The sequence below is a fragment of the Leopardus geoffroyi genome, chromosome X (genome assembly GCF_018350155.1).
Source record: "Leopardus geoffroyi isolate Oge1 chromosome X, O.geoffroyi_Oge1_pat1.0, whole genome shotgun sequence".
Lineage (NCBI taxonomy): Eukaryota > Metazoa > Chordata > Mammalia > Carnivora > Felidae > Leopardus > Leopardus geoffroyi.
In genome coordinates, this window is record NC_059343.1 from 27593910 (window position 1) to 27605889 (window position 11980).

An 11980-nucleotide genomic window follows, 5' to 3' on the forward strand; every position below is an offset into this window, starting at 1 on the left:
CTACCACTTCTTTGGCATTTTCAGTTCTTTTCTATGAAGCCCTTCATGCCACATTAAAACACTACCATCAAATAAAATTTTCATGCCTTTTCTCCTATTAATGTGTCTTTTGTCAATTTAACTTGGAGTTTCCAGACACTGAAACCAAGAGGGTAGAAGAAAAAGTTTTTTCCCCTCTCTTAAAAAACCAAATGCAATACATAAAACATCATGGGACACTGGTATGAAAAAAAAAAACCCTCAAAGAATGATATGAAAGACATTTTTGAACCAGTGGGTCAATTTGGTTATGGGCAGGATAATATGGTATTTTTAATTTTCTTCAGCACGATAAGCAAGATGGCATGCCATTATTCTAAGGAAATGCATAGTGAAGTATCTAGGGGTTCAGTATAAGGGGGTTTATAACTTACAAATGTTAAAACAACAACAAAAAAAGTGTGTGTATATGAGAGAGAGAGAGAGAGAGAGAGAGAGAGAGAGAGAGATTCCCTACATTAAATAAAGGCACATATATGGGAGGTAGGGAGACAGAGAGAAAAAACATATATGGCAAGATGTTAGCTCCTGAATCTAGGGATTTAGGAGAAGGACAGGAGGGTATATGGGTATTCCTTATGGTACTTTTTTCTATTTTTCTATATGCTTCTAATTTTTCATTAAAAAGTTGGAAAAACAAAGATTTCAGGCAATGTATTCCATCAGGTGATATTTATTTATTTATTTATTATTTTTTTTTTAATTTTTTTTTTCAACGTTTATTTATTTTTGGGACAGAGAGAGACAGAGCATGAACGGGGGAGGGGCAGAGAGAGAGGGAGACACAGAATCGGAAACAGGCTCCGGGCTCCGAGCCATCAGCCCAGAGCCCGACGCGGGGCTCGAACTCCCGGACCGCGAGATCGTGACCTGGCTGAAGTCGGACGCTTAACCGACTGCGCCACCCAGGCGCCCCCCATCAGGTGATATTTAAATTAAACTCTGATTCCTCAGTATTTGTTAGAACAATAATTGCCTTATCTCTACAATGGTGGAAAAAATACCATATTTGTCCACAGGGAAAAGAGAGATAAATTCTTGAGGTCATTTTTTATTGCTATGGATTATGATTCAGAGAGTCCTCCATTTAGAAATTCTACTTCCCATCACCTTGCAGCCCTCTTCCGTTCCATCTTTTATCAACTCGTATTATTCTAAGTGAAATGGATTTCCTTATGTTGTCAGCTACCCATTGTTTAAAGGCCTGCCTACCCACATTCCCTTGACTGGTACATCTCCTGGAATACTCCAGAAAAAAAAAGTGTATGAAGGTAGTGACTCCACCATCAAAAGGACTGAAACCACAGTACAGGATAATGAGGTCTGGGCAGATAAACAGCTGGCTAGATACAGATAAGATCCTTATTTTTTTGTCTATGCCATGGACCCTTCTGGCAATCTGGTGAAGCCTGGGAGTCTTCTCAGAATAATGTTTGAAGTCCAGAATATAACACACCCAGAACTCTGAAGAAAGTCAGTTGTACTGAAATATAGCTATAAAACTATTAGAAAAAAAATTGTGATATAGCAATACTTGGGCTTGTTTCTTATTAACACATTCATAAGATCTTGTGGAAGATATGATAACTAGTGTAGCTATGGAGAGTGATAACCATGAACAATACTTTGAGACATCTATAACAGCGCTACTGAAATATTAAAAAACACCTGTGATCTCACAGGTGCTGCTAGTATTACTCTGGTTTGTTACCTTCCTTCAAAATGTAAGGGAATGCTCAATTTCCATTACAGGTTAGCAAAAACAAAGAGGTATTTATTTTTCCCATTCAAGCTCGTGGCACCCCTTGAATTCTACCCATGGACCTGGGCTTAAGAACCTTCATATATAGGTTTGCTTTGTTATAACCTATGACTTCCTTTATGGCTGATAAATCTACATTTGCGTCTTCTTCATTTACAAAGACCACTTTGGTGGTTAAGCCATCGTTAAACTCATTATATTCTCCAGCTTAAACCTATAGATGTTATCCAGTTCCTCTGCTACATAATCGAGGCAACAGTGAATTTTCTATCTTAAATTGTATACTTAATTGACTGTATTCTATACTTCATTTAATTCCAATATACACTAACCTCAATGGACGTCCACTGATATGTGAATTTGTTCTGGGAATTTTCTGCTCGTATTTCTGATATCTTGCATTTTCAAGAGAAGGGTTTAAAATTATGTAGCTGTAAGGCTCCAGATAGTTTTTGCAGACTTTTTTTTTTTGCTTAAATTGTATACTTTCTTTCATATGGGTACCTGAACTAGGCAACATGAAATATGTCCAACAGCTGCGTTTAAAAGCCCATTGCAAACTAAGAATGCCATTGTGAACTTGAATAGTCATCTTATTTTTCACCTGTGCAATACCTAACTTCCATTTCCTGCTAACTTCTGCTTGGACTGTACTGACAGCATGCCACTGATTAATAATAGCTTCATGAGTACAACTCTCCCACAACTGTTAGGTTAACGTATTCTTTATAATTTTTTTTTTTACTTTTTTTTTTTACTTTATTTGCTACTGGGTGCTTGGAAATAGTTGTCAGTGTATTGGTAGAAAAGGCACTTCTATATTATTACTTTTTTACATTTCATAAAATTTAAGCGATAAAAAATCCTCAGGAAGTATGCCGCAAAATTGATCTCAGTGGAAATTTAAATATGCTAACATTTATTTTTAAAATGTAGCGTGAAGTAGACAACTTTAAAAGCTGAGTTGAAAAAAAAAAAAAAAAAAAAACTCCAGGAAGCTGATCTGGACTTTTTAAAGCACAAAAGTGCAATATTTAATGTAGGTCAAAATGGTTAAATGGGAGAACTATTTCTAACCAATTACAGCCAAATCCCTAGCCATAATTAACCTACAATTTGTGTAATATTTCACCACAGAGTCAGCATATACAACTTTCTTATAAACTTAGAAGGATCTACAATTTTAGAGCTTATTTAGTGTAACAGGCATATTGCCCTATTTTTATTTAAAAGTTCCGATTTTCATTTAGAAGTCAGTAACAGATCATTTTTTCAACTGAATTTTTAAAAACTTGTTACCAGAAAAAATATTAACATATTTAAATGATACATGAGCTAGAGACACTACAAAGTGAGAAACAATACTTTAAATATAATAAAAAATAATCTTCCAATCCATTTAATCTACTGTATGAATTCAAGTTATTCGTTTTTAGAGCATGTTATTCAATTTTCCTTAATATTTTCATTTGTTAACATCTTATTTTAGACTGGACTGACTTTAGTTCTGAAATGATATTATACAGGTTTAAAGCTGCTCCTCCCATAAATGTATCAGTGAAGTAATGGTATAGTAGTGTGTACAACAGAGAGATTTCAATGTGGGGAAAAAGCATATGATTTTCCCAAGGAAGCAGTTTAACCACAAAGATTAGAACTTTATTTTATGCCATCTATATAAAAATGATAATATTTTCTAAACCAAAATATAAAATAACCATGTTTTTAGACAGTACTATTCTTTTTAAACTTTATCAAGATTTGTGTGTGTGTGTGTGTGTGGAGGTCAACTAATGCATCCCTTTTGCAAAGGAATATGAATTCTATCTACTTCCTGAATTATGCAAAAGGAGCAAAGGCTCCAAGAGGAGGTGGGCAAAGACAATGGACCTAATTCTGAAACCTTTCTAATACATCCTCACCAAAGACGTTCATCAAAGTGTGGCCCTAGCTTTCTGAATATTAAAATCCACCTATTATGTAGATGATAGGTAGGAAGCAAGAGCTTGGCAACAGAACTGAGTTTTCATTGTTCATAACAATAGTCTCATTTGGTAAATAAAGGCCAAGTCCTCCCTTATGAAACAGGCAACATTAACATCAACAACTGGAAACATAATACAAAATCCCATTTGTAAAAATAAGTACGCCTTCCAAGTGTGGCAGCATACATTTGGCTTTTCTGGGCTTTCAGGACCTTCCAAGAGAAAGTTAAAAGGTGACTGAATTCAACAATAACCTTTCCGAGGTTTTGTTTTCCCCTTTGGGTTTGACTATTGTGGCCCAAGTCTCTCTGCAAGCATGTACTGACAAATGGAGTGGAACTAAAAAGTAAATATCACTATCTTGGTTTTTAGCATCATAGTCATATTCGTAGCTGCTAAAAAGCGTAGACAGATAGCATTCTTTCTTACAAAACAGTCATTTATAATTTCCTTTCTCCATCTTCTTTAAAATGAATAAAACTCAGCTTGTTAAGATTGGAATATACCAGGGGCACGTGGGTGGCTCAGTCGGTTAAGTATCCAACTCATGATTTTGGCTCAAATCAGGATCCCATGGTTCATGGTTGGAGCCCCATGTGGCCCTCCATGCTGACCCTGCTTGGGATTCTCTTGCTTTCTCTGTTCCCCTCCCCTATTCATGCTCGCTCTCTCTCTCTCTCTCTCTCTCTCTCTCTCAAAAATAAATCAATAAATTAACATTAAAAAAAGATTGGAATATACTGAAGATATTCATATTTGAACAACCATGGGTGATATTTATTTATTTATTTACTTATTTGTTGTTAAATGTTTAAAAAATGTTTGTTTATGTTTGAGAGACAGGGAGACAGAGCATGAACAGGGAGGAGGAGAGAAAGAGGGAGACACAGAATCCAAAGCAGGCCCCAGGTTCTGAGCTGTCAGCACAGAGCCAGATGTGGGGCTTGAACTCACAAACCATGAGACCATGACCTGAGCTGAAGTCACAAGCTCAACCTTCTGAGCCACCCAGGCGCCCCAACCGTGAGTGATATTTACAACGAATTTGAAAGTTTAAAATAGCAGGAAGGTACTGCTTATTTCACTCGCAACAGTTACATGTTTCAGTATATGAGAAAAAGAAAAAAAAATCATTATTGCTACTGATTAAGTGTTGAGGCGCTTCTTAACCTTGGTGCCTCCCACTCTGGTTACAATCTTTGACAAAATCTTTTTTAGAAGACAGCTTAAATAGCTCTGCTAAAATTTTAGAATTCCTATTTTTATCTATCGTCCTACCTCTTTTTTCTCTCTGCCAGCTGTTTGCAGACCTCCTGCCACCGCAGATTCAGGCTTCCCAGTTTTTCTTGTAAAATACTGGCATCTGTTTTTGACGACTGTTGAATTATTTCTTCCCCAGTTGCATTCAATATCCTGACAACAGTTTGCCGCTGCCCGATGCCATCCTGGAGTTCCTGTAAGATACCAAAAAGGCAAAACAAAAATGAAGCCCTACATCCTTTTGTTTGAGAAAGATTTAACAATGTGCTACCACATGCAGTTCTACCGGGAGAGAAAGAAATAAAAAAGCTCCACGTGAAAGTTTCTCTGTGAAACTGACATGCCTATATCCAAAGGCTACAAGACAGAAAGACACCTTTTATGTGTTAGTAAAAAAGCACCCTCTCAGTTCAGTTCCAGTTTTTCTATTTGTAAAGCTTGTCAGCTAGACGATGTTATAATGTCCTACAGATCAATTAGTTGGAAACCTTCTCAAGAGCAAATTCGATTTCTTGTCCCCACAAGGATGTTCCATGTTTAACCGTCTATGAAGTGTTGTAAAATTTCAACATGAAAAAAGTATTTGGATTTCTTAATGACTATCGGTAGGAGAGGTGAAAAAGAACACACATAGTTTAGGCACAGTGTTTTTAAAAAAAAAAAACAAAACCTCTGGAGATATTTAAACACAAATTCATTGCTACATTCAAAGGAAATTTATTTCAAATTCTGTTTCCATCAAGGTATTTTGCATTATAAAACCACCTAAAACTGAGAATTAATTGCTTTTGGGGGCAGCCTATCAAAAAATCCCTAAGGTACAGTGATAAATTTAAAAATAATCTATAGCCGCCAGAACATTTTTATGAGTCATTGATGGTGTCAAGCTTAAATATCTTCTACTTTTTACTCTGAATGAAATTTTAAGAGTATCGGCAAAGGAGTGTCATTAGAAAGGAGACTGGTACAACCAGATATACCTAAAAACAAAATGTTTTTTATCATTACATAAAAATGGCACTGTACCTTTAAGAAAAAGATCATACAGAATGTTTGAGGCAATTAAAATAGTCTATTACTAAATCTGAAGGTTAGAAAATGAAATAGTCTGAGAACTTGAGATCTCTACCATGTTTACATCGAAAGAACTCAAAAATCCTTACACACAGATAGCAGAAAGTCAGTATGCAGAACATGTTCCTGAAATATGTGATCCACATTATCTAACAATACTCATATTTCCCTGTCTTTTGAGCCAATACCAAGGACATAGTAAACCGGAGTTCACACTTGTGGAATAAATGAATGAATGCATGTCTTCTGAGACTGGGTCAAATCTTCCTAAGTTTTATTCCACACACACAAAAACCGTTTTTTTCCACTTTTCTGTATTATTTTGAATACAAAAATTTCTGGTAGTATAACTTGAACAGTTAAAAGACTCAATAAATCAGCAAAAAATGACAACAAGGCCATTATTCCAAGGATATGGTGCCTCAAATGAATATAAAATAGTGCAGTTATGGAACTATTCATATGCTGTCCTCACCATACTCTCTTTTTAAAAAAAAATGTTTAATGTTTATTTATTTTTTAGAGAGTGAAAGAGAGACAGAGTGTGAGCAGGGGAGGGGCAGAGAGAGAGAAAAACCAGACTCTGGGCAGACTCTGAAGCAGGCTCCAGGCTCCAAGCTGTTAGCACAGAGCCCCGACGTGGGGCTCGAACTCACGAGCAGTGAGACCATGACCTGAGCTGAAGTCAGACGCTCAACTGACTGAGCCATCCAGGCAGCCCCGTACTCTCTTAAATGTACATAAGATATGCTCTAGTAAACATGTGATGTTTGCTTGCAATTAGTTGCTTTTGCACCATTACTTACATCTCACTCTTCACTACCCATTCATATCAGTGTCACACACGACACTCACTTGCTTAGTAAGAGATACACTCATTCGTAACAAATTATACCTATATTCCTATTATACCATCCTTTCATGGAAGTCAGAGAATGTGTCCGATTCATGATTGTGTCCCTGATGCTTAGTACAATAGCTGGCGCATGGGAGGTTTCAGTGAGTTCTTGTTGAGTGAATGAATGCATCTATAAATGAAGGAAATGGGGGAGGAAAGTAGGAAGGGAAATGTTCGGCTTCATCACTGCCATGGTATCATTAGTATTAATACAGTAGTTGGGCCTCCTAGAGATTCAAAGACGTTAGTACAATATTCTAGGTTTTGGTCAGTATTTAATCTCGCTGATGAGGGTAGACACAGTTGTGAAGGATAATTTGTTGTACTACATACAACAGAGAAAGCAAGAAGCTCATAAAAGACGTACCAGAAGAGAGAAGGTCTTGGTGGAAGGGTGAGGAGGAGATTTTTCTGGAGGACTGTGAAATGTAAAGAATGGGTATATTTGAGAAACATGGAGGGTCAGGGGGGCAAGGGGAAAGCACGAGGCAAGGCCTACGATGTGCCATCTCCACGATCTGATCAGGACTATGTTTCTGGGCTTAGCGTCACTGTATGAGAGTAGGAGTTCAGAGAGAGAGGCAGTCCTGGGCGTATCTTGGGCCTAGGCAGAGAGGACTTGGTTTTTCCTTGAGGAGTTTGCAATTCTTTGAATGGCAACAGAAAATAACTTCAGTTTTAAGTACAGGAGTGTCCGAGCTAGAGCTGTGTTTCTGGGTAATTCTGAGGCAGAGTTGAGGCTAATGCTAAGACAGGGACGCAGATAGAATACGAGGACAGGATTCTGGGAGACTGGTAGTTGGGTAAAATTAGACTTGTGATGATGCACTAGAAGGTAAAGGATAAGCCTAATCCACTGTGAAGGCAGAATCTACAGGATTTGGGAAAGGGATGGATCTGACAATCACGTACAACTACTGAAATGGGAATTTTTTGCCTAAAAGGCAGAAATCAGGGAAGTAGAGGAGAAAGATTAAGACTCTCATTTGTACCTTCAGTGGTGTCCAATGCCCCTATGTATTAGTAACACTTTGACAAAATGCGTGGCATACCTATTAGATGTGCGCCTTGGCAGTATGTCTCAGACTTTCAAGTGCACGAGAATCTCCTAGAGAACTTGTTAAGCTGCCGATTCTGGTTCAGTGGGCCCGTGGAGGGCCTGGAATTCTCTACTTCTGACTAGCTTCACAGGGATGTCAATACTCCCGGTCCAGGAACACCACAGTGAGTAGTAAGATGATAGACTAAATGCCTTCCGAATCGTGGTTAAGTAACCAAAGAATTCCTGATGGTGGCTTATAACGCTATGAGGTAAAGCTGCTACGGAATTTATCTCAGCCCTCTTGCTACGCCGTTTTGATCTTGGCCCTTCTACTCCATGGCTGATGGCTACAGTGACTTTTACAACCCAATTGTAGAATCAACAAGGGTTTTACTGTTTCTATTTCCCAGATAAGAGATAGAATTGAATAGCTAAGAATAAAGCAATAATTTAAAATTGTTAGATCTAAATCTCATTTACATAGAGTCCCATAGAGCCTTCAGGTTTTTTTAATTTTGTGAAAGAATAGCTCATTAAATAGTCTGTTGCATTTGTGTGAGAAGATTTTGTAATCAGGAGAGGTATTTACAGGGTCTGATCTGCGGGAGGACGGTTTTCAGTAATAAAGCCCAAGACAGATAATGGATGGAAACAGGAAGTAAAAATCGGTACATGCTGGTTTACAGTTAGCCTCTGAGCCCAAAGAAGATAAAATTTGATTTAACAAATTAAATGTAAAACCTCAATCGACTTTATTCACTTAGGGAAAAACAAATTAATTTTAATTCTACAGCTTCTAAATATTTTAAGCACTAAATTATTCACTACCAGCGAAATTTCCAAGCTTTGATATCATACTAATGTTCTGTTGTCACAGGCATCCTTATCTATTTCTCTGGCAATTAACATCTAGTTTTAGTTTGGGACAGAAAGAAAATCATAATTAAATCTGTTGGATTATTCATCACAGTTAGAAAGCTTATTGTGTTTTGATTCTGATATGAAAGCATCATTCTTAATAAGGATTCCGTATCAGACTTCCCGAGGGAACTTTTTCAAAATATAAAAGCCCAGAATTCCACCGTAAGGTGACTCAATCAGAATCTCTAGAGGTAAGGGGACAGAGGAGTACAAAATAGATTTACTATTAAAGAGAGAGTAGGCAAGAGACACGTTGAAGGGGCAACTGAACAGGAGAGACATGCTTTAGAGTTACCGCCATTATCCTCAACTTCTTGTATGCTTTTTAAATTGAGAAATGTTCCTAAATTATAGAAAATGACATATACACTTAAGTCCTTCAAGTCTGGTCCAAATGAGGGAAAGGAAGAGAAATTATAGATAAGGAAGGAACTGCTACATTTTTATAGAAGAAAGAATACGAGGCAAAAGAAGCCAGTACATTTGATATGAAAACATTGCATAAATTAAAAAAAAAAGTATGCTTGCCAAACTATTCAAAACTGTATGAAAGCACAACAAATGGAACATAAAATATGACCAATAAAGAAAAAAGAATAAGCTATGAAGCAGTTACGGGAAATCGTACAATGACAAATTGGACAAGCTACATAGGAGATAAAGAATTGGCAAAATATCACAAACTCGGCAGAATAGGAAAACAGAAGAGATAAAAAAGTGATTGGGAGAAAAGATCAGGACCGAGGGAAACAGAAGAAAGAAAACCAAATTTTCATTGAACACGTCGATGTGTCAAGAATGCAATTCTGTGATTTAATTGTAATTTTGTTCAAGATTTCCTTTGAGACAGATTAATCATTGACTGTGTTCATTCACTGGTCAAGTGAAAATACGTAAGAATATGATCATTATGAACACTTGTGAAATGGCTGGACAGAATTATACTGCACAATTTCATAGTAATATGATGCATTACCTTTTACCTACTTGCTTTACTCTTTCTGTCCTGCTTAAGACCATGACCACTCTTTCTCTTTGTCAGTTCCTAGAATTCAAGCAAGAGTCTGAAAAACAGTTTCAGGTCCTTTTCTCAGAGATAAATTAAATAAGTTTGCCTCTCATGTTAATTCTTAGAGTATATAGTCACCACTGCTTTCAGGGGTTTTAATAAGCTTCAGACAATAGCTTTCACCTTGTATCAGATGATGAATTTTTGTAAGAAAGCAACATGAATGGGCAAATACCGAAAACATACAGGAGGTTCAGCAACAGTACACGTGCAACCTAGCCCGTCGGTGGACTGGTGATGCCATCCTGGCGGAAGACCTGATGCCCCTGTGAGAAGATCTCATGATGACAGGGACAAGGACTAAAAGCTGAAATCTGGGAAATGCAGGAGTTAAAAGAGGGAAAGGCAAGACTAGAGAAATGGTACCTATTAAAAAGGAATGAAAAAACAGAAGCGTGGTGTAGAGAAACGGCGATTTTTGAATCAAGAATGAAATCTGTAGGAGGCAAGGAGCAAGGCCCAGGTTGGGTACCTAGAATGAGGATGTCAAGAATGATGCCTACTTACTAACTACAAGATCAAGTCCAAACACTAGCTTACTGAGGCCGAAAGGGCCTCTGCTGCCTCTTTTCCCCCGCTCGCCTGATGTTTCCCACTGTCTACCTTAGCTCCAACTCCCAGTAAAACTGAGTAACTTTCTGCTTATATATAGATGCTCCCAAGTTTTGCAGGGCAAAGTCATTATTCATCTATAATGCTCAGATTAAATGTTCCCTCTTCTGCTGGACCCGTTAAGAGCCCAGAGAGAGCTATGTGCCTCTCCAATATGTATTTATTAAATATTTCTATTTAGCATCATTCATTGGTAGCATTTATGTCTCTATGAGACTTTATAGTTGATAATTAAGTCATAGTGAAATAATGTTTTCTTCTTTTGACCATAAAATATGAATCTAAGTTTGAGCTGTATCTCAGATTCAACTTTTACCGAAGTACCTTACAGGCCTTTTATTACTAATTTGCAAGGTAAGTCAAATCAAAGAGGAACGACCTTTACCAATGATCGACCAGACACAAAATGCACCTTTTTATCCTATTCTTTCTCCCGGTCTAATTTTATTTTGCATTTCAGTAAACATGTATCATGTCTGACTAATAATAATGCTAGAACCATCTGCATGTTTTTGTTAGTTTGTTCCAGGAATTGGAGGCAGGAAGGGGATGGCTGTTCAATTTTATCTCATATTCTCTTTTTCCTGGGTGGTCTGATACTAGATATGCTTGTTGGTACAGGTACACTTCCCTAACTGCTCCTGATAATGGTGGCTATAAAAGAATAATGAGAAGTCCTTTTAAAACTAGAATTAGACTGTTCCTTTCCAGTCTATTCCAAAGCAAATCTCCTGCCAATGAACTAGAGGAAAATTATGTACAGTAGCGATCTATTTTAATGGGGTATTTACCTAATATCAAATTACAATGAAATTTCCTTTGGATGTGTTTATCTCATTGACATCAGTGATATATACAGTCATCGTTATCAGTGCTATTAATGTGGATACCAAATGGATTCATCAAAGTGCTTTAAGTACTGCATGCTTTGAAAGGTTATGTCAGGCTTTCTGTTTTCTTTCTTTCTTTCCCAAGAAATAATGCCCTGGGCAGAAAATCCCCAAAACATACATTCCTTAATTTCAAGCAGAGATTCCATAGGAAGAAAAAAAGTACATATGTTAAATCTCTGCCTTTGAGGCTCTGATATTAAAGACTGCAAGTTAAATCCATCCTCAGACATGATTTGGCATTAGAAATTTAATAAGTTTGGGTGGGGCATGAATACATTCTACTCTCTGAAGGCATTTGAATTAGTGGTCCTTGTTTTAAAGAAAACTGTTATAAAGCACACAACTTTGCAAAGTTAATAGGTTTTACTTAGTTAAAAATCAATGACAGGCCTCTTTAGGTTCACAGATTTAGTCAATCCTTCTTG

The 11980-nt window shown here is 37.1% G+C and overlaps 1 protein-coding gene across 11 annotated transcripts in view; it reads right to left on the reverse strand.

Annotated features, from left to right (window-relative positions):
* The window catches only part of DMD (dystrophin), a 2127700-nt gene that overhangs the window by 819475 nt on the left and 1296245 nt on the right, over positions 1-11980 (reverse strand). For all 11 annotated transcript variants that reach the window (XM_045472664.1, XM_045472669.1, XM_045472671.1 and 8 more), the window contains one exon: positions 5065-5240. In XM_045472664.1, the coding sequence (XP_045328620.1) occupies positions 5065-5240 (176 nt within the window). The remainder of the gene's footprint in view (positions 1-5064; positions 5241-11980) is intronic.